The sequence below is a fragment of the Protomyctophum parallelum genome (assembly GCF_964188405.1).
Source record: "Protomyctophum parallelum genome assembly, chromosome: 12".
Lineage (NCBI taxonomy): Eukaryota > Metazoa > Chordata > Actinopteri > Myctophiformes > Myctophidae > Protomyctophum > Protomyctophum parallelum.
In genome coordinates, this window is record NC_139712.1 from 12,376,753 (window position 1) to 12,402,310 (window position 25,558).

Here is a 25,558-nt window from a genome sequence, read left to right on the forward strand (position 1 = left end):
GAGCCGCGCTCGCCACCAGGCGCGCCAGGAAGTCGGCGTCGTCCAAGTAGTGGGCGTCGCCGTCGCCGTCCTGGCAGGAGGAGCCTTCCTCCTGGGCGGCGGCGGCAGAGGGGGCGTGGCCCAAGCCGCCGCCGCCGCCGCGCTGCTCCGCGATGCCGTAGGCGTTGACCACGAACTCCGTGAAGGTGGGGTGCAGCGGCGGCTTGTAGCCCAGCGCGCCCAGCCGGCGCATTAAGTCGTCGCGGCGGCGCTCCAGGCGCGCGCGGAACGCCTCGTCGGCGCGGCCCGTCACCGGGTGCACGGACACGTCGGCGATCTTCCGGCCGATGTTGTGCACCGTGAAGCCGTAGAGGCGCGTCTGGCCCTGGAAGATGTGCGACAGGATGCGCTGGTCCAGCTGGAAGGCGATCTCGCCCAGGAGCCGCCCGGGCTGCCGCACGCGCCGCAACGCCGCCGTGGCGGCCATGACGGCGCTGGCGTCGTCGCCACCGCCTCCGCTAGCTTGTTCCTCTTCTTGCGGCCGCGGCTGGTTGTTCTTGTTGTTGTTGTTGTTTTGGGGGGGGGCGTCGAGGCTTTCGTCGTCCGCGTGCATGGAGCTCAGGTAGGTGTGGAAGTTGTCGGGCGACGAGGTCCGAGGAGGACCGGCGCCCAAGGAGGGATCGATGGCGCCACCGACGCCGCCGTCGTTGGGCTGCAGATGGCGGTAGAAGCTGCTCTTGTCCGCCGGAGGCTCGGCGACGACGCCCGCCGAGCCCGAGAGGTTGAGGAAGGAGGAGGAGGGAGGAGCTCCCCCCCCGCCGCTCCCCCCTCCTCCTCCTCCTCCCGAGTCGTAGGAGGCGCTGTTGTTGCTTCCGCCGCCATTGTTGTTGTCGTAACCGCGCGAGGACGAGGACGAGGTGTCCCTCAGCGTCTGGTTGGTGGCTCGGAGCTGGATGTTCTCCTGGACCAGGTACAGGATGACCTTGGAGTATTCGCTCTCCTTGCTAAGCTTGTCGTTCTCCTGGATGAGGTTGGTGTGAAAGTGCTCCATGTCGCGCAGCGTCGAGTGCATCACGTCCATCGGTCGCTCGCTCTCTTGTCTCTCTACAGTGGAATCCCCTTCGTTACTACCGACCTGATACCTAGAGGTTTTGAAAGGTACCTTTCTGGGGAAGGTACCTCTGGAAGCCACACCTCTGATGGGTGTGGTTTAGTCTTAAGTGTTTTTCTCTTCTCTCCCCTGTCTGTCTGTCTGTCTGTCTGTCTTATGTATTATTTGCGGCTCGCCGGCGGCTCACCGCTCCAAGGAGATCGGTCAGGTTCCGTCGCTGTAACGTGTGTGTGCGTGACAAATCGTACGACTTTGACAGCTGTCTGTCTCCCTCTCTGTGTCGGTCCGTCTTGCTCGCGCCACATCTTAGAGGCGGAGCCTGGGCCGTGCCTTGTGACATCATCGACACCCCCCCCCAAACACAAGCTGTCGGCACGGTAACACCGGTTAGCTCGGGCGCCCCCTAGAGGTGGCGGGCACGAAGGTGTCTACGTACTCGGGTACTGTACCTATAATAAGGACATGTTTTTAGTATACCTGCGTGCCTATGCTTTCCTTGTGATTGGATGATCACCCCATAGCGATGATTTGATTGGCTGAGCAAAGTAACAGGATGAAAGTGAGGGGCAGAAAAGTGAAGAACGCCAAAAGTGATTGGGCGGAATGACTTTTGTGATGATTTGATTGGCTGAGCACGGAATGTGATGTATGATGATAAGAGCGCCCCTCACTTCACACTAGTGTGATTTTTTTTTGTCCATGACACTGGGCTCACTTCCTTCCTGGACTACAATTCCCATAATGCTTTGGTGCACTGCTCCTCCTTGTGGATAGGGGGAGGGGCCTGTCTTACTGAGACAACATGTAGTCCAGGAAGGAAGTGAGCCCAGTGTCCATGACATCAGAGACACTGGGCTCACTGCTAAAACATAAAATATTCTAAAACCACATATTTAGTTATTTACACACATAAAGACCCCCAGGACCCCCAGGGGATTATTTCTAACCTGTATATAAACATTTTAGCGTGGTGATTAAGTTTATAACGAGTAATACACTGTCTGGATGTCATCTTGAATGAGATTCAGGTCTAAAAGTGTGAAAAAATGTGTTTCTCATTTCACGACACCTTTCAGTCAGCATCTACACTACAACATCGATCTGCTTGTATCAAACAACGTTAAACTCACCAACATTGCAGCTGTAGGGAAACCTTGAATTATCCTCTTTCAAACTGCAAAGCTACTTCATTCCCTGCAGGTGATTTATTGCCACGTGTTGTTGGAATTTGGATGCGCTCGTCGTACGTCACTGAACGTCCCTGCGTTTCCAATTTGCACATGATGCATGAAGGAGGACGACCCGTTGATAAAAAACGAGTGCTTCCAAACTCCAGTAACCTGCACATCATTCCTTGACAGACAGTGTCTCATATAAAATGTCTACGGTGGATCTTTATGAAACAACAGCTTTGGCGTTCGAAAGAGGATAATTCATTCCCTTACTCTCCTGGAACTGTAAGACCCGTTACACTGTGAAAAAGAAATGTAACAAAGAAATGTAACAAAGGACTTGTAACAATTACGATATGTACTGTGATGCCCTACGTGACCCACCTGCTTACTGAAAAATCAAAATATGAACAAAGTTTCAACAAAAAAAAAGTAATGTAACAAATTTGAAATGCAATATTGATGTCTTTTTTCTTTTCATTTTATGTTTTTTTTTATTTTCTTTTTTGTATGTCTGTGGTGTTATTGTGACTGTATGTTTTCTTCTGTCTTTCCGTTTTGAAAAATCAATAAAATTTTAAGTTTAAAGAAAAAAAGAAAGAGGATAATTCAATGTTTCCCTACAGCTGCAATGTTGGTAGAGTTTAACGTTGTTTAAATTAATACAAGCGGATCGCAGATGCAATTTGGATGAATGGGATGACACTTATTGCAACTCTAGATGCATCCCATTATAAACAAAGATCTCGTGTTGCAAATTGCGGCTAGACAATTTGTTGACGATACGATACATGGTTGACGATACGATACCACATTGGTTCATTATGGCGATCCGATCAGATTCCATGATCTTAAATCGATACAGTAACTATTTAAAATACATTGACATTATTTTAAGCTAAGTAGTTAAACCCCTCTTTTTAAAAAACAAACAAAAAATTGCTAAATACAACGCACGAAAATGTATAGCATTGATACAATCGGTTGTTTTCATAATAGCAAAACGATTCGATACCGATTATTTGCATTGCAATACGATACGATACATACCTGTGGTCAATGTCGCTGTTCTCATTTCGATATACCTTCGATTCTTGAAATTAAAATCGATGTTTCGATGCAGTTATAGTTACTGTATCGTTATACACCCCCTACAAAGTCACCATGACGAGGCAGTGTTGTGTTGTCCTAAAAACATGTTTTTTTATTTATTTATTCATGTTCATGTCAATGAAAAGTTGACAGTTTAGACATACAGGTATCTCTGCCCGGCGACAGCAGAGATATATCGGGTTATATAATATATAACATTATACTCTTTACAGCTGTCAGTCAAACCTTCAATCAGTGATAGAAAGAAATATACATGAAAAACATTCAACATTAACCAGTGGTGCAAAGTAACTAAGTATACCTTTACTCCAGTTGTGTGTACCTAAATTATGACACGTGATTAAAAAAAAACATACTTTATACCCAACCACCTCAGCCCTATATATGCCGATCTACAAGCTCACAATGTGTCGCCATCGCGACACATTGTGAGCTTGTAGATCGGCTATTTCCCCAAAAGATTTCAATACCTTTTTCTACATTAGAGAACTTGCTGAAATCTGAAATGGGACGTTCTTCTGCATCATTGGAACTTTCTACTTTTGGTAAACTTTAAGTGCATTTTTATACCAATACTTTTGTGCTTTTTACTCTCTCTTTAATTCCAGACATTTTTTTTTTTTTTTCCCGCGATTTTGTAAACTTCACCCAGTGTCAATTATTATCTAATGTAATCCTGGACGCTACACTTCCTCTCCCAACCTGGGGGGGGCGGCAGCGGACTGACCTCATGCTTCCTTTCAATGCATGAGGAGAGTCCAAAGCTGCTTCTTTACACCTGGCAGGTGGGAGGAGTTTCCCCCGGGCGGAGGACGTTATTTCCGACCGGTCGGGCATTGGGCAGTGGGCACTACCGACTGACCCACGCACCGTGCCACCAGATTCCGTACTCCTATTTACTTAGACTACGGAGTATTTCTGCACTCTATATAGCATTGATACTTCATTCTACCACAGGTCGTTTCGAGGAAGCAATCCGATTGGTTGAAACAGCCTTCTATAGCCGTGGGTTAATAAACCAGCACCATTCACCACCTAATCAAAACAAATAATTCAGCTGCTCCGTTCTCCCAGAGCGCTAGCAAACTCGGTGGCTAGGCTAGCTATAGTTTCTTGGGACATTTGTGGTCGTAGTCAGTGACTACATCTGTCATTAAAAAAATATATTCTTTCAGCGATTTTCTTAGTTTTTAGGGTAACTGTGGTAGAATTGCAATATTACACTTGAGGGTGTGGTTTAACGTGATTATTGACACTTCAGTGAAGCTTGCGGAACTCGACTTCGTCTCGTTCCTGACCGCATCCCTGTCGCGGCAATAACCACGTTAAAACACACCCTCTTGTGTAATATCGCTTAAGTAAAGAACGTTAGTACTTCTTACACCACTGATGATGTCATCAACATATCTACATTCTAGGGTGCGGCGAAGAGAAGCAATAAGTCCACAGCACGCATGCAGTGACTTCCATGATCACACAACAATAACAACACTAATAATACAGTTATCTCTCAAAGTGACTCAAAACAAATACAGTTGATCTTTTCAAAACGCCTTTCAAAAAAACAACTCTGAAAATAAATATCTATACCGTAATGCAGGATTAACAACGCCCCGAACGACACAAGCGACAGGCATGCAACAAACACCCACAGCGGCCGCCATGACCGCAGCGCGCGTAGAAAACACCCACAACGGCCGCCATGACCGCAGCGCGCGTAGAAAACACCCACAACGGCCGCCATGACCGCAGCGCGCGTAGAACACACCCACAACGGCCGCCATGACCGCAGCGCGCGTAGAACACACCCACAACGGCCGCCATGACCGCAGCGCGCGTAGAACACACACACAACGGCCGCCATGACCGCAGCGCGCGTAGAACACACACACAACGGCCGCCATGACCGCAGCGCGCGTTACAAACACCCACAGCGGCCGCCATGACTGGAGCGCGCGTAGAACGAACACACCTTAGGCCTAGAACTTATGTAATGAACCAGATATACCGCTGGTATGCGTTACATACCGGCGGTATGGCGATATTGCGGTTATTGCACCCAGCCCTAGTGTGTGTGTGTGTGTGTGTGTGTGTGTGTGTGTGTGTGTGTGTGTGTGTGTGTGTGTGTGTGTGTGTGTGTGTCCTACATGGGTCAATGGGTTCATCAGCATTCATACTGTAATTCATACTGAAATTCATACCATAATTCCATCGTAGGTTGAATCAAAACAAAAACAAAAAACGTTTCATCGTTTCATCCACATGAAAGTCTGCAGTGAAGTGATGTGGTTTAATTACTATTTATAGAGTCATTAAAGGGATTGTGACATTTTTCTTAATTTTATTTAGGTTTTCTGAGCTCAATTGCACCCAATTTTCTGTGTTCCGGTCGATTTCTGGCTCAAACTGGTGCTCTGATTTCCCTGCTGACAGCCAGCCTGCAAATAACATTATATATTCCAATGGTATATTATTTGCCAGCAGATGTCACAGTTTTCCACTGTTTGGCCTGATTTCATTGCAGCTAAAGGGAAGGAAAGGTACTATGTTTACCCAGGGTAACTGGACTAAGGAAAGGAAAGGTACTATGTTTACCCAGGGTAACTGGACTAAGGAAAGGAAAGGTACTATGTTTACCCAGGGTAACTGGACTAAGGAAAGGAAAGGTACTATGTTTACCCAGGGTAACTGGACTAAGGAAAGGAAAGGTACTATGTTTACCCAGGGTAACTGGACTAAGGAAAGGAAAGGTACCATGTTTACCCAGGGTAACTGGACTAAGGAAAGGAAAGGTACCATGTTTACCCAGGGTAACTGGACTAAGGAAAGGAAAGGTACTATGTTTACCCAGGGTAACTGGACTAAGCTCAAGAACTTGTTTACAGCCAGGCCCTGCTCATAGAACATTTCATGGTAGGGGTCAATGCCTTGCTCAAAGGGCACTTCAGCGGTGGTAATTTTAGCGTGCCGGTCCAGGGGATACGAACTAGCGACCTTCCGATATCAAGACCGCTCCGCAAACCGTTCGGCAAACCGCTGCCTTCAAAAGGCATATAGGTGTAGTTGACGTCATGAAACCAAAATGAAAAGCGAAAATTGTAGAAACAAATGAAAATTATTGTCATGAAAGAAACCATTAAAAATACAAAACAAATAATGTAGTTGTAGTATAATTCTAAAGCTATATCATTCACTTAAATCCAACACCAACTGCATGTTTACAGACCACTCTTACTTTGACAGGATATAGTCTTGAGATAAATCGCATTGTTATTATTGTTAATAACATCATCAGAGAGGAAATTCTGAGGCTCCGCGTTCTCATTTCATATGTTAACAATTTATACAATTTCACAATTTAGGAATTTAGCAGATTCTATCATGAGTCACTTACAGTAACGCGCGCACACACTCACACGCACGCACGCACGCACGCACGCACACACAACAAGGCCTCAGTGAACTAGGTTCACAGGTAAACCAATAGCCTGGCTTAGGGTCAGTCTTAAACAGTGAACTAGGTTCACAGGTAAACCAGTAGCCTGGCTTAGGGTCAGTCTTAAACAGTGAACTAGGTTCACAGGTAAACCAGTAGCCTGGCTTAGGGTCAGTCTTAAACAGTGAACTAGGTTCACAGGTAAACCAGTAGCCTGCCTTAGGGTCAGTCTTAGACACTCTTCATAATTCCGTTCCATCGTGTCGCCCGTCGTCTATAAGTAAAGTCCCATAAACGGGCATAATGCTCGGGACCGGGGGGGGTTAGTTTAGGGCACACCTGAGCTGCTGCGATATGAAATATGAGCGAGAACAATAAGCATTTATAATGAGGTGAAGGGAGGGGGTCATTTGGCGATCATTTGGCGATCATTTGGCGATCATTTGGCGATTATTTGAGGATAATTTGGCGATCATTTGGCGATCATTTAGGTGACGTTGAAGAGTCTAAGACACAGTTTTCCGGATGCATCAGAGTTCAATATAACAATCAAGAACAGGTCGATGTCTCTCAATAACATAATTATTAAAAAACAATAATATTAATAATAATAATAATAATGAAATCCTGTCAAAGTAAAAGTGACAAAAGGCCCACGTGTGTAAAAAATAAAAGTCTGGTGAGTCCCTTCACAACACCACAGTGACTGCAACGTCCATTATTATGTATTTTAACTGGCCCCATTTCCTGTTTCCAGTCGGTCGTATCCTGTTTCCTGTCGGTCGTATATCCCGTTTCCAGTCGGTCGTATCCTGTTTCCAGTCGGTCGTATCCTGTTTCCTGTCGGTCGTATATCCCGTTTCCAGTCGGTCGTATCCTGTTTCCAGTCGGTCGTATCCTGTTTCCAGTCAGTCGTATCCTGTTTCCTGTCGGTCGTAGCCTGCTTCCTTCATACAGTCAAAACAACTTTTCCTTTTCATACATAACAGAAAGTGCACCAGAACACAAGGTGGCGCCACCTCTCGGGGGATGGCGGGGGGGGGGGTAGGTGGGGCGCTTCCATGTCGACGTTAAACTTTCCCGTCATTTCCTTCTCGTCGCGGACGGACGGACGGACGGACGACGCTCTTTCACTTCCCTTCTTCTCCCGCGGTCGTATTAGTCCCACCACAAAAAAAAATGGCCGCCTGTTGTCGTCGTTGTTGTTGTTGTTAATAAGGACCTTTCTCAGCCCCGCCCCCGCTTCCATGGTTTACATTGTGTTTAGGATCCAAGATGGCCGCCACAGGCGGCACCAGGAAGGGGGCGGGGCGGAGTCGACATATTCCCTCATTGGGCTGCGTCGTTCACACATTCAAGACACACCATGTCTTGTGTCTGTCTTGTGTCTGTGTTTAACCCATTCTGAACGGGAACCCATTTTGTTGTTAGCGTCATGTTATTCTTTAGCTATTGAAAAATAGCAGATCGACAAGCTCACCTCCTACGAGCTTGTAGGTCTGCTATTTTTGAAAAATCGAAGAACGACTGACATTTTTTAGAATCTGATCTCAGGTCAGAATGGGTTCATCAGACCAGTGTGTGTCCTGTGGAAACCTCGTATGAATCTGATCTCAAGTCAGAATGGGTTAATGGCCGCTCCAATGCATGTCGAATGGAAGCCCATATGGTTCAACCAAACATTTTTGTTTGATGGGGGGGGGGGGGGGGGGGGCAGAACACATCCATCAAAGCTGTGTTCAGACACAAGACAGGTGTCAGACACTTGGCAGGCCATGTTTTGTATGTGTGTGTATGTGAACGCAGCCCAGTAAGGGGCATATGACGACCGCGCCCCGCTACCCTCCCCCCCCCCCCCCCCCCCTTCCTGGTGCTGTAGGCGGCCATCTTGGTTCCTTAAACACGACGTAAACAACGGGAGCAGGGACGGGGCCGAGAAAGGCCCCCTTCCTTAGTGTGTCCTCGCGTACCTACGTCCTCGTTTTTATGTTTTTTTTTTACGACAGCTGCTTCATGTCGTACATGGGGACTTCCGCGTCTCCCTCGTCGCCGGGCGCCGCCATCATCTCCTCCGGGGTTCCCCTGCGGGCGCCCTTGGGGGGCGGGACGGGGGCGGAGACGGCGTCCTCCTTGGCCCCCTCCTCCTTGGCGCCGCCGTCGGCCGCCACCTCCTGGCCCTCGGCCACCGTCCGCTCCTTCCTGAGGTTGAGCTTGGCGGGCACGGCGGCCATGGACTCCCTCAGGTGGGCGCCCGACTGCTTGAGGCGCTCGCCCGACTGGCGGATCTTCTCGCGGCGCTCCGCGCTCACGATGCGCTCGCCCAGCTTGTTCACCTTGCTGCCGAGGCCGGCGCGCGTCTTCACCATGTTCTCCTTGGTGAAGGTGGCCTGGAGGGTTCAAAAAACATACACGTTTAGAACGTTACTCTATCAGAAACCCCTTTTCCAGCGGTTCGGTTCCCAGTGGGAATCGATTCAGCTCTAACCTGACACCTGCCAGATGGGGGCGGTATTGGGTAACCATGTTCCCCAACACAGCAACCATCTGGGATCTCTCAGGGAGTTGAGCTGACACCGAACCGCTCCGTGGTTCGAACCAATCGGCGTGAGCTAAGGGCGGGATATGTGCGAAACCGGTTGTGAAGCTATATAGACACGTCAATATGATTGGTTGTGTTTGCACGCCCACACGGTGATAGACAGACGGTCCCATCCAAGAATCATCTACCATGTATCTTGAAAAAAAGGAACAGCCCCGTCATCGAATTTGCTTCCGAGATCCCAGATCCCAATAAGCTGTGAAACAAATTTGTGTAGCAAGCTTCTTGGATCTGGCAGCGTCAGGTTAATTCAGCTCATGTTCTCCTTGGTGAAGGTGGCCTGGAGGGTTCCAACACAATCATTTCTCGTCAATGGGAATATAATTATTTGTGTTAGGACAAAAATACCAAATTTGCTCAGACACATCATGACGTAAGTTCTCCATTCATTGTCAACGTAAAATTATTAATGTTTGTATTAAAACAAACATTCTACACTAATAGCTGAATATAGGAGAGGTTAGCCCTAAAAAAAAATCGGCATAAACTGCCTTAAAGACCGGTACCACTTTACAGACTGGTACCAGTACCGGTATTGAAGTGTATATCTACTTTCTCTCTCATGTCAAAGTTCAGAGGTCACTGGCCACCTTAAAGCTCTCTATAGAGCGTCGCAGTCCCGCCCCCTCGAGAGACCCGGAAAAGAAATCGGCGTTAATTTTCCTCATAGGCATTTCTTAAAGTATTTATTTAAAGACGGTTATGCCGCAGACAAAGACAACTCGGATCGTGACAAATCATGACAATGAACACAATATTTTGGGGCCGATCAAATCATTAGAAAGAAGAAAATAAAGGCAGGAGACAACACTATTTGTTTTGTTTTTCTTCTTATAAATTATTTGTTTGGCCCAAAACATTGTGTTCATTGTCATGATTTGTCACGATCCGAGTTGGCTTTGTCCGCGGCGTAACCGTCTTTAAATAAATACTTTAAGAAAAGCCTATGGTCAGAATGCATTGGGATTTATTTCCTGGGCCACTCGTCGTTCTGAAAGGGGGAGGGACTGCGACGCTCTATTGGGGTGCTGACCAGACTTCTAAAAGGTTCAAAGTTCCAGAGGTTAAAGGTCGTCGTTACCTTAAAGCTCTCGATGCGGGTCAGCCCAGACTTCTTGGCTCGGGCGGCCGCCGCCGCGCTCTCCTCCACCACCATGTACTCCTCGTCGGACTCGGGCGGAAGATCAAAGTGATCCGCCTCTATCTCCGCCGCCGCGGCTTCTCCCCCGGCCCCGCCCCCTGGTCCTCCGCTGCCCTCTAGTGGCTCCTTGCCGGCCGGCACGGACTTCACCTCCTGGTCTCCCTGCAAGAAACAACACGACAACGCCTGAGTCACCGCTGTGACCTGAAAAGACACACACAACGCCCGAGTCACCGCAGTGACCTGCAAGACACACACAACGCCCGAGTCACCGCAGTGACCTGCAAGACACACAACGCCCGAGTCACCGCTGTGACCTGCAAGACACACAACGCCCGAGTCACCGCTGTGACCTGCAAAGACACGCAACGCCCGAGTCACCGATGTGACCTGCAAGACACACAACGCCCGAGTCACCGCAGTGACCTGCAAGACACACAATTCCCGAGTCACCGCAGTGACCTGCAAGACACACAACGCCCGAGTCACCGCTGTGACCTGCAAGACACACACAACGCCTGAGTCACCGCTGTGACCTGCAAGACACACACAACGCCCGAGTCAACGCAGTAACCTGCAAGACACAACAGCCCCTTTGAAATACCGGACCGGTGCCCCGCTGGAGAGCACAGAGTCCCTAGACCTGTGCTGTAGAGCACAGAGTCACTAGAGCGCACATTTGATTGATTGATTCTTTATTGCAGAGTTTTGCAGACTCAGGGGAATCCATATCACAGTACAGAACAGCAACACGTAACTCATGTTTCTAATCAGTGGTTCTCACAGGGTTAAACCCAGGGGGGCAGTCAGACAGATATTTTGTGAAGCCTATAAGGAAATCGCGATTCATATAATGGCCTGTTGTGGCGCTGTCATTGGACCCAGAAAAACCAATAGCCCCATAGAAGTCCATGTATTTGGGCCCAACTTCACCTAGACTGTATTACCTTAATAAACATGGTCATGAATACTTTCTGCTTCCAGTCACTAGTTTAAAGTCTCATTTCTAATGTCATAATATTCTTTTTGGAAAATTATGGTCCCATTAATAAAAACAATGACCATAAAGTCGCGTATGTTCTGAGGGGCGTGGCTACTGTTACAGTCTATGATCGGGATTCCCCTCCCACTCGAGTCAAAATAAAAACCAACGGAGAAGAAGGGGGGAAGTCCCGCCTCGTTGTCTGGGCCAGCCAATGGCCAGCTGGGCCAAAACGGAGCCAGCCAATGGCCAGCTGGGCCAAAACGGATCTAGAAATATGGCAATTTACATCAGGAATTACCATAGAATTACAGGCTTCATTTTACGTCCATGTTAGACCCGGGGAACGCTTTGTCCATATTTTTTACAGTCTATGGTTAAACCTCATGTTTCTATATCAGTGGTTCTCACAGGGTTAAACCTCATGTTTCTATATCAGTGGTTCTCACAGGGTTAAACCTCATGTTTCTATATCAGTGGGTCTCACAGGGTTAAACCTCATGTTTCTATATCAGTGGTTCTCACAGGGTTAAACCTCATGTTTCTATATCAGTGGTTCTCACAGGGTTAAACCCTCATGTTTCTATATCAGTGGTTCTCACAGGGTTAAAACCTCATGTTTCTATATCAGTGGTTCTCACAGGGTTAAACCTCATGTTTCTATATCAGTGGTTCTCACAGGGTTAAACCTCATGTTTCTATATCAGTGGTTCTCACAGGGTTAAACCCTCATGTTTCTATATCAGTGGTTCTCACAGGGTTAAACCTCATGTTTCTATATCAGTGGTTCTCACAGGGTTAAAACCTCATGTTTCTATATCAGTGGTTCTCACAGGGTTAAAACCTCATGTTTCTATATCAGTGGTTCTCACAGGGTTAAACATCATGTTTCTATGTCAGTGGTTCTCACAGGGTTAAAACCTCATGTTTCTATATCAGTGGTTCTCACAGGGTTAAAACCTCATGTTTCTATATCAGTGGTTCTCAAACTATTTCATGTCAAGGACCCCAACAATGATATGTAATTGGCTGCCGACCCCCTTCTGAAAGTATGTAGTTCCAAGGACCCCCCCACACATTTTCCCGATATTTAAAAAATAGCAGATCTACAAGCTCGCAGTAGATCTGCTATTTTTCAATAGCTAAAGTAAAACACACTGTAATGCTTAAAACACCCAAAGGGGTACTTTAAAAAAGTGTTTGATTCTTTCTAATGATTTAGTTCGGCCCCAAAAGAATATGTTTATTGTCATGATCCAAGTTCATGTCTTTGTCCGACGCTTACAGGTCTTTAAATAAATACTTACAGGTCTTTAACCCATTCTGACCTGAGATCAGATTCATACGAGGTTTCCACTGGACACACACTGGTCTGATGAACCCATTCTGACCTGAGATCAGATTCTAAAAATGTCAGTCGTTACTTCGATTTTTCAAAAATAGCAGACCTACAAGCTGTACAAGCCACTCGGTGGCGCGCTATGAGCTTGTAGATCTGATATTTTTCAATAGCTAAAGCATAACATGATGCTATAACACCAAAATGGGTTAAATAAATACTTTCTAAAACGTCTATGGGGTAAAAAAAACAAATGAATGGGGGTTTATTTCCTGGTGCCGTCGTGGTTCTGAAAGGGGGCGGGGCTGTGACGCGCCATATAAGGACGTGCAGCATGTTGTGACTCCGCCCACTCTCAGAATAACCTCCTAATGTCAGCGCACTGCAGCTGGCGCCATCACACACACACACACACACACATGCAGGCACGCACGCACACACACACACAGGCACACACACACACACACACACACACACACACACACACACACACACACACACACACACACAGGCACACACACACACACACACACACACAGAGTGGGTGTGTGAGCAGCAAATGGCAAAATATACAAGCTCACAATGCAGAGCAACTACAAATTTGCATTGTGTGTTTGGAGATCTGCTATTTTCAGCAAAGAGATTTGCCAAGTATTACAGACGGTACAGAGCAGCAGGGGTCTTCAACAGGGGGTCCTCAGAGGTGCTACAGAAACACAAACACATCTCTCTGTTTTTACTAAAACTACAACATGACGTCACTGAGCCGCGGTGGTAAGAGACTCCCCTCTAACCCCAAACACACCTCTCTGTTTTTACTAAAACTACAACATGACGTTCACTGAGCCGCGGTGGTAAGAGACTCACCGCTCACCCCAAACACACCTCTCTGTTTTTACTAAAACTACAACATGACATCACTGAGCCGCGGTGGTAAGAAACTCACCGCTCATCCAAAACACATCTCTGTGTTTTTACTAAAACTACAACATGACATCACTGAGCCGCGGTGGTAAGAAACTCACCGCTCATCCAAAACACATCTCTGTGTTTTTACTAAAACTACAACATGACGTCACTGAGCCGCGGTGGTAAGAGACTCACCGCTCACCCAAACACATCTCTCTGTTTTTACTAGAACTACAACATGACGTCACTGAGCCGCGGTGGTAAGAGACTCACCGCTCACCCCAAACACACCTCTTCCACTAAAACTACAACATGACGTCACTGAGCCCAAACACATCTCTCTGTTTTTACTAAAACTACAACATGACGTCACTGAGCCGCAGTGGTAAGAGACTCTCTGCTCACCCCAAACACATCTCTCTGTATTTACTAAAACTACAACATGACGTCACTGAGCCGCGGTGGTAAGAGTAAAGAGACTCACCGCTCACCCAAACACATCTCTCTGTTTTTATTAAAACTACAACATGACGTCACTGAGCCCAAACACATCTCTCTGTTTTTACTAAAACTACAACATGACGTCACTGAGCCGCGGTCGTAAGAGACTCACCGCTCACCCAAACACATCTCTCTGTTTTTACTAAAACTACAACATGATGTCACTGAGCCGCGGTGGTAAGAGACTCACCGCTCACCCAAACACATCTCTCTGTTTTTACTAAAACTACAACATGACCTTATCACCTAAAAGTGGAGTATGAACAGGTCTTTAGGGGTCTTTAGGGGTCCCTGCTTCATCTCTCTCCAAGCCACAATTTGGGCATTCAGCTTTTTCTTTTTGAAAACACCTTCCTGTGTCAGTTTATTGTTTTAGTTTGCTAAAGTAACATTCAGCTTTACTGTAGGATAGTTCAAAGTATTTCCTTGATTATTGATTAAGTAACTGCTCTGCTCTGTGTGCGTGCGTGCGTGCGTGCGTGCGTTTCCTCGACGTGTCAGAATGCACTATCTGGGTCAGGCTCTCCAAACAAAATGGCCGCCGCATAGCGCCCGGTGCCAAGAGGAACCTGATGACCTGGATTCTGATGTCACTGAGGGGGGGGGGGGGGGGGGTCATGAAGTCCAACCCCCCCCCCCCCCCCCCCAGCCCCCCATCTGAGTCATGAGTCCTGACATCTTCTGACCGGGTCACAATCTACCCCAGGGGTCTTCAAACGGGGGGTCGAGGATCCCTAGGGGGTCCTCACAGCTATACTAAAGGAAGGAACTTCCTTCTCTTTTTCACACACATATTTTCCATTGACAATGAAAGGACAGATTAAGTCAAATGTCCGCCAAATATGACGTCAATTTGTGGCAACGCAAACATTAAACGATTGGAATGTTATGTTATGTTATTCCAACCAAACGGTCGGAATAACGTGTTCCTTCCACGTGCTACGTCCAACCAGGGAAACTCCCCCCTGTCAGGTGTAAAGGAGCAACTTGGACACTCAGGCATGAAGGAAGCATGAGTTCAAGTCCGTTGCTCTCCCCTTGTCCCCCATATATGGGGACTAGGTTGGTGGAGGGTGTGTAGAGCCCAGGATCACATTAGATAATTGACACAGGGGTGAAAAATGGGTTACAAAATCGTGGGATAAAAATTATAAAAAAATACAAATAAACATTAAACGAATGGAAAATGTACGTCATCTGTAGACGAGTAGATGGGCTACTAACCACATATACATTCAGTTGTTCATGAGATGATGTATGCTGATGTACGTATGACGATAAGAGCGCCCCTCACTTCACACGGGTGTGATTGTTTTTGTACATTAACCAATTGGAACCCCAACATTCCTATATTCTGAGGAGACCTGTAGCGTTATATGTTATATGTGACCAGATTTTACTAAGAGCCTGTCATCGTGCAGCCTTCAGCTTTTCTTTTTTTTTAATCCAAAATGAGTTAATATCACAGGCAGACTCCTCACATACGAGAGCATGTCTGGAATAAATGTCAGAGCTGAAATCAACATGTATACATATGAAATAAATGCTTAAACATGTAGCTATAGGTGTAATGTTACCACAGAAGACATGTAAATATGAAATAAATGCTTAAACATGTAGCTAGGTGTAATGTTAGAGACCACAGAAGACCTGTAAATATGAAATAAATGCTTAAACATGTAGCTAGGTGTAATGTTAGAGACCACAGAAGACCTGTAAATATGAAATAAATGCTTAAACATGTAGCTAGGTGTAATGTTAGAGACCACAGAAGACCTGTAAATATGAAATAAATGATTAAACATGTAGCTAGGTGTAATGTTAGAGTCCACAGAAGACATGTAAATATGAAATAAATGCTTAAACATGTAGCTAGGTGTAATGTTAGAGACCACAGAAGACATGTAATATGAAATAAATGCTTAAACATGTAGCTAGGTGTAATGTTAGAGACCACAGAAGACCTGTAAATATGAAATAAATGCTTAAACATGTAGCTAGGTGTAATGTTAGAGACCACAGAAGACCTGTAAATATGAAATAAATGATTAAACATGTAGCTAGGTGTAATGTTAGAGACCACAGAAGACATGTAAATATGAAATAAATGCTTAAACATGTACTGTAGCTAGGTGTAAGGTTAGAGACCACAGAAGACATGTAAATATGAAATAAATGCTTAAACATGTAGCTAGGTGTAATGTTAGAGACCACAGAATACATGTAAATATGAAATAAATGCTTAAACATGTAGCTAGGTGTAATGTTAGAGACCACAGAAGACATGTAAATATGAAATAAATGTTTAAACATGTAGCTAGGTGTATTGTTAGAGTCAACAGAAGTGAACATTTTCAAGCCTGTTTTCTCAACTCTCTGTTTCTCTGCCAGACATTACTCTATAAGCCATATCTCCAAAACTGGTGGGTCAAACTGAACAACCAATATGTCAATTTGAAGCTATGATTCCCCGCTTCCATATGACATGAAGAAACTAAAAAGTAAAAAAAGAAATCCAATGGCAATCCCTCAGTCAAATTTGGCTACATATGTTGCTACAGTATGTTATTATTATACTGTATATGTTACAGTATGTTTGAAAGGGTAAGGTCCTTCTAATGACCGTTAGAATCATTGAAAACACACGTCTCTGCTTCTGGTGGCTGATATTGTCCTTCTAATGAATGTTAGACAGTACAGTAGAGGGTACAGTATAGAGGGACCCCCACACGGTAACTCTGTCATTTCTCAACCGTTTCGGACATGGTGGCGGCTCGCCGAAATCAGGCCGGCCCCCTGGGTGCGTTCCTGTGGGTCTGGAACTGTAGCGTTATATGTGACCAGATTTGACTGAGAGCCTGTCAGCTAACACAACCACCTAGCAAACAGCGAACACAACCACCTAGCAAACAGCTAACACAACCACCTATAGCAAACAGCTAACACAACCAACTAGAAAACAGCTAACACAACCACCTATAGCAAACAGCTAACACAACCACCTAGCAAACAGCTAACACAACCACCTATAGCAAACAGCTAACACAACCACCTAGCAAACAGCTAACACAACCACCTAGCAAACAGCTAACACAACCACCTAGCAAACAGCTAACACAACCACCTAGCAAACAACTAACACAACCACCTAGCAAACAGCTAACACAACCACCTAGCAAACAGCTAACACAACCACCTGTATAACTAAAACTGATACTGTATTCATAGCAGGCAGAGATATGACCTGATGACCTTTGACCATCAGATATGACCTCTGACCCACAGCATCCCCCCTGCAGGCAGAGTTTCAGAATGCGTCTAAATTTAGTCCTAACCCCAACAAGCAACCGTTACCCTGATGTTGTTACAACCGTTTCAACGCACTATTCATATGTTTAATTCACAGTGGACTGTGCCTTTAATCTACCTGCACTATCCATATGTTTAATTAACAGTGGACTGTGCCTTTAATCTACCTGCACTATTCATATGTTTAATTCACAGTGGACTGTGCCTTTAATCTACCTGCACTATTCATATGTTTAATTAACAGTGGACTGTGCCTTTAATCTACCTGCACTATTATATGTTTAATTAGCAGTGGATTGTGCCTTTAATCTACCTGCACTATTCACATGTTTAATTAACAGTGGGTTGTGCCTTTAATCTACCTGCACTATTCATTATGTTTAATTAACAGTGGATTGTGCCTTTAATCTACCTGCACTATTCATATGTTTAATTAACAGTGGATTGTGCCTTTCATCTACCTGCACTATTCACATGTTTAATTAACAGTGGATTGTGCCTTTAATCTACCTGCACTATTCATATGTTTAATTCACAGTGGACTGTGCCTTTAATGTACCTGCACTATTCATATGTTTAATTAACAGTGGACTGTGCCTTTAATCTACCTGCACTATTCATATGTTTAATCAACAGTGGATTGTACCTTTAATCTACCTGCACTATTCATATGTTTAATCAACAGTGGACTGTGCCTTTAATCTACCTGCACTATTCACATGTTTAGTTAACAGTGGACTGTGCCTTTAATCTACCTGCACTATTCATATGTTTAATTAACAGTGGATTGTACCTTTAATCTACCTGCACTATTCACATGTTTAGTTAACAGTGGACTGTGCCTTTAATCTACCTGAACTATGCATATGTTTAGTCTCATTCTAACACAGTGATCCTATAGTATTAGACATCGAGTCCTGATGGTGGCGGTAACTTCACCGTTATGCCGATTTTGACCGAATAGAGGGAATCTGGCAATGTGATTTCCTGTCAGCTGATCACAACATCCGCTAGCTTTTTGCACTGTGTTGCACAGTCAGATGTCCGGGATGCTAAGCCATCATCGCTTATTTTAATATCTAAGTCAAATTACTCAAATTACTCGCTGCTCGCACGCGTGTGTGCGAGAGCGTGCACGCGAGGATTTCGTCCGGTTTTAGGTACAGCATATTACATCGGTCGTTAGCCAAACAAGCTAAAGGTTGCTACATTAAGCTCCCGTTTATAGGGAATTAAACGTTTACGTCAATAGCGTCACCGGCCATGAGGGATTTATTGATTAATTACGTCAATACGTCAAACGGCCATAAGGGGGTTAACTAGTTAGTTAGTTCTCTAAAGGGCCTCCCACACCGTCTGCGAACGCCGCGCGTCAAAACAGCCGCCTCCGTTCTTTTCAATGAACCTATCGCACACCGGCGGCGTCCGACGCGCGCGCCACGTCGGACGGAGCCGGTGTGTGTTGGGCTTTACCTGGTAGATGACCACCCTGAACTTGTTCTTTTACCTGTAGATGGACTAGTTATAGATTAACTAGTTAGTGGTCTAGGTGAACTAGTCTACGTTACCTGTAGATGGACTAGTTATAGATGGACTAGTTAGTGGTCTAGGTGAACTAGTCTACGTTACCTGTAGATGGACTAGTTATAGATGGACTAGTTAGTGGTCTAGGTGAACTAGTCTACGTTACCTGTAGATGGACTAGTTATAGATGGACTAGTTAGTGGTCTAGGTGAACTAGTCTACGTTACCTGTAGATGGACTAGTTATAGATGGACTAGTTAGTGGTCTAGGTGAACTAGTCTACGTTACCTGTAGATGGACTAGTTATAGATGAACTAGTTAGTGGTCCAGGTGAACTAGTCTACGTTACCTGTAGATGGACTAGTTATAGATGAACTAGTTAGTGGTCCAGGTGAACTAGTCTACGTTACCTGGTAGATGACCACCCTGAACTTGTTCTTGGCCAGCAGGTCGGCCTGCGACGCCTCCACCTTCTTGACGCGTAGGTTCTGGGTCTCGACGCGCACGCGGACGTCCTTCAGGTGGCACGACACCTTGCGCGTCTTCTCCAGCAGCCGCGCCACGGCCGCCGACGTGTCCGCGTGCCCGGCGCTCAGCTTGACCACGTCGTCGGCCACGCCCTTCACCGTGGCCTCCAGCGCCAGCTGCCGCGCCTCCATGCGCCCCTGGGTGGCGCTCACGCCCTCCATCAGGCCCGCCACGCGCTCCAGCAGCGCCATGATGCCGCCCGCCGCGCCTTCCTCCAGTCCTCTGTCCGTCATCCTATTGGCCGGCTGGCTGGACCCGATATGGAGGTTATGTTATCCTATTGGCCGGCTGGCTGGACCCGATATGGAGGTTGTTGTTGTTATCGACGATGTTGGTTTATGTGTCGAAATGGTTTGTGGAGAGACGAGGTGGTCTTCTGGTGGGGTTTGGAGATCTGGAAGAGATCAGAATGAATGAATGAATGAATGGATGGATGGATGGATGGATGGATGGATGGATGGATGGATGGATGGATGGATGGATGGATGGATGGATGGATGGATGGATGGATGGATGGATGGATGAATAGATGAATGAATGAATTAATAGATGAATGGATGAATGAATAGATGGATGGATGTATGGATGTATGGATGGATGAATGAATGAATGAATGGATGGATGGATGGATGGATGGATGGATGAATGAATGAATGAATGGATGGATGGATGGATGGATGGATGGATGGATGGATGGATGGATGCATTCATTAATGCATGTGAGAGATACAGAGACAAAGAAAGAGAGAGAGGTGGGCAGGCAGGCAGGCAGGCAGGCAGGCAGGCAGGCAGGCAGGCAGGCAGGCAGGCAGGCAGGCAGGCAGGCAGACAGACAGACAGACAGACAGACAGACAGACAGACAGACAGACAGACAGACAGACAGACAGACAGACAGCCATGACGTTAAGCTGTGTGTGTGTTCAACAACACAGCCATGACGTTAAGCTGTGTGTGTGTTCAACAACACAGCCATGACGTTAAGCTGTGTGTGTGTTCAACAACACAGCCATGACGTTAAGCTGTGTGTGTGTGTGTGTGTGTGTGTGTGTGTGTGTGTGTGTGTTCAACAACACAGCCATGACGTGTTGTTGAACAAAGATACACCTCATCTCCACTATAGCTATAAAGAGTGCTTATGGGTTGTACCCCTCTAAGTCTGCGCGTCTATAGGAGCGCTCTGATTGAAACAGCTGTTTGGAGTTAAAACGTCCAATGACAGCTGTTAATGAAAGCACCAATGACATCATCCGTTGACGGGCCAATACAATGGCAGCTGTCAAAACGTTCCAATCGAAATAAACCTTCGGGATCACATGACGGTCACATGATCACTACTGGCCAAAAAACCCACACCAATAAGAAGAGCCAATGGTTTTTAGTTCACTGTTAGCTGAAATAAAATAAAAATAAAATAAAGATTTAACTAAGTACCGGTAACAATTTACTCAAAAGGTCGAAGGTCGGGTCGTTAGTGCTTTACTAATTAATTAAATTATGTAATCGCGTGTATAACGACAACACAAAGAAAAGCAAATTGCCGCTGTTCCATTTCACAGCCCAGTTGTCAAAAGAAAAACAATGTAATTAAAATATATCCAAGCTCACAGACCTATAACACCAGATCATGGCCTTGCACCGCAGAGTTGTGGTCTTGTAGATCGGCTACTTTTTCTGCTATTGTTATGAATTCAGTGTACATTTTGGTAGACTATAAAACAATGACGAAAATGTATCGAAAGGAAAACTGAATGAAACAATATGATGACTGAAACTGTATGACTAAATATATTAGCAATTTGTCAACAAATAAAAACTAGACTAACATGTCAGGGAGCAGAGATCCAGTAGAACTAAGACCGTAGTCACATCCAATAAGATATACATTTAGACTGCACTCACATCCAGTGTTGTTTTCGTCGACTAAAACTAAGACGAAAAATGTTCGTCGACTACCTTTTTCCACTGACGAAAACTAAATGGAAACTAAATGAAAACTATCTATGATGACTAAAACTAAATATACTGACAATTTCGTCAACAAATAAAAACTAGACTAAAATGTTAGGAAGGGACTAGTGGACAAGAGATCCAGTATAAGTCATTTTACACTTGGTTGCATGCTGAAAATAGCTGATCAGCTTGTAGATCGGCTATTTTCAGCAAGTGTAAAAACACTCATTACGACTGCATCAAGGCCCACCAAAACACATTTTAGTCGACTAAATCACCTGTAGATTTAGTCGACTAAAATCTTATGACATTTAGTCGACTAAAACTAGACTAACACTAAGACATTTCCAGGTGACTAAAATGTGACTAAAACTAAATGAAGTTTCAGTCCAAAGACTATATGACTGAACTAAAATAGAAATGTGCTGCCAAAAACAACACTGCCTCACATCCAATAAGATACATTTAGACTGCAGTCACATCCAGTCACATCTTATTCAAAACTGATTTATTTCTCAAATCTGATCTTCCAGAGGCCAGCCCGACCGTTCACACATTTGCAGGTGACCGCAAGTTCAGACCGGCAGCCGAATCCAGCATGAATCAGATCTCTGCAACATACATCCAGATTGAATCAGATCTCTGTGCCACATACATCCAGATTGAATCTGATCTCTGTGCCACATACATCCAGATTGAATCTGATCTGTGTGCGACATACATCCAGATTGAATCTGATCTCTGTGCGACATACATCCAGATTGAATCTGATCTCTGTGCCATATACATCCAGATTGAATCAGATCTCTGTGCGACATACATCCAGATTGAATCTGATCTCTGTGCGACATACATCCAGATTGAATCAGATCTCTGTGTGACATACATCCAGATTGAATCTGATCTCTGTGCGACATACATCCAGATTGAATCTGATCTCTGTGCGACATACATCCAGATTGAATCTGATCTCTGTGCGACATACATCCAGATTGAATCTGATCTCTGTGCCATATACATCCAGATTGAATCAGATCTCTGTGCGACATACATCCAGATTGAATCTGATCTCTGTGCGACATACATCCAGATTGAATCAGATCTCTGTGCGACATACATCCAGATTGAATCAGATCTCTGTGCGACATACATCCAGATTGAATCTTCTGATCTGTGCGACATACATCCAGATTGAATCTGATCTCTGTGCGACATACATCCAGATTGAATCTGATCTGTGCCACATACATCCAGATTGGGACCCGATTCATTTAAATTAGTCTAAACACAAACAAGTCACATTGGAATCCGATTTAGATCAGAGTACTGCATGCTCTGTGACGAGTTCAGACCGAGACGGATCTCCGTCCTGAAATCAGATTTGAAAACCAACCTCCGAATGTGGCTCAACTAAGTCGCAATTTCAGATTCAAATCGGATCCAATGTAACATGTTCTATGTGTGTTTAGACGTATTTAAACCGATCCGATTCCAAGGAATCTGACTCAGGCTGGTGTAAAACGGTGCCTAAGTAAGAAGACGAGTCATTCTGTGCTCCAGTGTTGTTTTTGGCAGCAAATTTCTATTTTAGTCTAGTCATAGTCTTTGGACTGAAACTTCATTTAGTTTTAGTCACATTTTAGTCACCTGGAAATGTCGAAATTTAGTCGACTAAATGTCATAAGATTTTAGTCGACTAAATCTACAGTTCATTTAGTCGACTAAAATGTATTTTGGCGGGTCTTGATGCCGTCGTAATGAGTGTTTTTACACTTGCTGAAAATAGCTGATCTACAAGCTCACAACGCGTCGCGTAGCGACGCGTTGTGAGCTTGTAGATCGGCTATTTTCAGCATGCAACCAAGTGTAAAATGACTTATACTGGATCTCTTGTCCACTAGTCCCTTCCTAACATTTTAGTCTCGTTTTTATTTGTTGACGAAATTGTCAGTATATTTAGTCTTAGTTTTAGTCATCGTAGCTTATAGTTTTCATTTAGTTTCCATTAGTGTTTTGTCAGTGAAAAAAGGTAGTCGACGAACATTTTTAGTCTTAGTTTTAGTCGACGAACACAACACTGCTGTGCTCGGGACGAAAATAGCCGATCTCCAAGCGCCTGCAGCCTTTCACGTCGGCTATTCTCGGCGCACGGCGGCTAAGAATACAGGCCTTACGACATCAGCACGGCACCTTTAGCCTTTAATAAATATACCTCACTGCTGTACTTAAGTACTGTACTGTACTTTAATAAATATAACTACTGTACTTTAAGTTACTGTACTGTACTTTAATATGAATACCTCAGGAATGTACTTGATCCATTTTAGGCCATGACGTCGAAATTTAATAAAAAAGTCATCTGAAAAAATATATATTGAAAGATGTGTGCCGCATTTTCACGATTGTTCAAAAATAGCAGACCGCTACGAGCTCGTATAGGTCTGCTATTTTTCAATAGCTAAAGCATGACATGATGCTTAGTTAAGACACCAAAAAGGGGTTCCCGTCCAGAATGTGTTTGTGCCGAATTCTACAAATGTCTTCTAAATCATGACAGAGACAACCCTATATGTTTCTATATAATTATGCCAGGGTGGTTCTCACACTATTTCATGTCAAGGACCCCCAGAAATTGTAGGAAATTGGTCCTGGACCCCCGACTGAACATGTGTTATTCCAGGGACCCCCCCCCAGGGACCCCCCCCCCCCCCCCCCCCCTTCCCCCCAGAAGTAAAGATTTGAGTTAAAAACGTTCGCTCTGAAGGAATATACGCTCAAAGATTTGAGTCGAAAACGTTCGCTCTGAAGGAATATACGTTCAAAGATTTGAGTTAAAAACGTTCGCTCTGAAAGAATATACGTTCAAAGATTTGAGTTAAAAACGTTCGCTCTGAAAGAATATACATTCAAAGATCTGAGTTAAAAACCTTCGCTCTGAAAGAATATACGTTCAAAGATTTGAGTTAAAAACGTTCGCTCTGAAGGAATATACGTTCAAAGATTTGAGTTAAAAACCTTCGCTCTGAAAGAATATACGTTCAAAGATTCGAGTTAAAAACGTTTCGCTCTGAAAGAATATACGCTCAAAGATTTGCGCCGTGTAGCAGATCTACAAGCTTGTAGGCCTATATAGCGCTCTATACGAGCTTGTAGATCTTCCAATTTTTCAATAGCTATATATATGGTTTAATCCAGAGCTATTACAGTTAAAGCAAGAACAAATAATGGCTGGAACTAAAAAAACAAACAAAAGCAAAACAACACAGTTTTGTTGAATCTCACCTCCTGAGTGGTTTTGTCTGGAACTGAAGTCCAAACGCTGTGTGAGGAGAGGAGAGGAGAGGAGAGGAGACGAGGTGTCAGGCCGGTAAGGAGCTGAAGGAGAAGGAGGTCAGGGAGAGACTGAGGAGGAAGAGGAGGAAGAGGAGGTGGAGAAGGAGGAGGTGGAAGAAGGCTGAGGCATGAAGAAGGAGAAGGAGTAGATCCAACAAAATGGACGGAGGGACAGACAGACAGAAATCTCTCTCTCTCTCTCTCTCTCTCTCTCTCTCTCTCTGCCTGTGGAGTCTGAAACTGATCTGACCAGCTGATTGACTCCACCCTGGAGGGGGGGGGGGGGTGACAAGGGGGTGACAGGGGGGAGGGGGGGGGGGTGACAGGGGGGAGGGGGGGGGGTGACAGGGGGGAGGGGGGGGAGTTGAATGGTTGAGGATTAAGAAAGAGACACTTACAGTATATGACTGTGAAATAGAGAGAGAGAGAGAGAGAGAGAGACAGTGTTGTTTTTGGCAGCAAATTTCTATTTTAGTTTTAGTCATAATAGTCTCTTGAATAGTTTTCACTTAGTTTTAGTCACATTTTAGTCACCTGGAATGTTCTAGTGTTTAGTCTAGTTTTAGTCGACTAAATGTCATACGATTTTAGTCGACTAAATATACAGTTGATTTAGTCGGCTAAAATGTGT

At 45.1% G+C, this 25,558-nt stretch overlaps 1 protein-coding gene across 1 annotated transcript; it reads right to left on the reverse strand.

Annotated features, from left to right (window-relative positions):
• Positions 1–3,440: 3,440 nt before the first annotated feature.
• Positions 3,441–25,137, reverse strand: LOC310868243 (caveolae-associated protein 4a-like). Its single transcript, XM_083778580.1, has 4 exons — positions 24,877–25,137; positions 19,526–20,037; positions 10,492–10,713; positions 3,441–9,198 (listed from the first exon to the last, which is right to left on the reverse strand). Exons 2-4 carry the CDS (start codon positions 19,874–19,876, stop codon positions 8,809–8,811), a joined length of 963 nt encoding a protein of 320 aa, XP_083634706.1. The 5' UTR covers positions 19,877–20,037; positions 24,877–25,137; the 3' UTR covers positions 3,441–8,808.
• Positions 25,138–25,558: the final 421 nt, after the last annotated feature.

What these genes read in the sequence shown, in the direction of transcription:
- LOC310868243 (XM_083778580.1), bottom strand. Translation starts at nt 19,876, where the DNA reads ATGACGGACAGAGGACTGGAGGAAGGCGCGGCGGGCGGCATCATGGCG. An exon ending in TCAGGGTGGTCATCTACCAG is followed by an intron (nt 10,714 to 19,525) that starts GTAACGTAGACT and finishes TGTTTCTTGCAG; the next exon opens with GGAGACCAGGAGGTGAAGTC. An exon ending in CCCGCATCGAGAGCTTTAAG is followed by an intron (nt 9,199 to 10,491) that starts GTAACGACGACC and finishes TGAACCCTCCAG; the next exon opens with GCCACCTTCACCAAGGAGAA.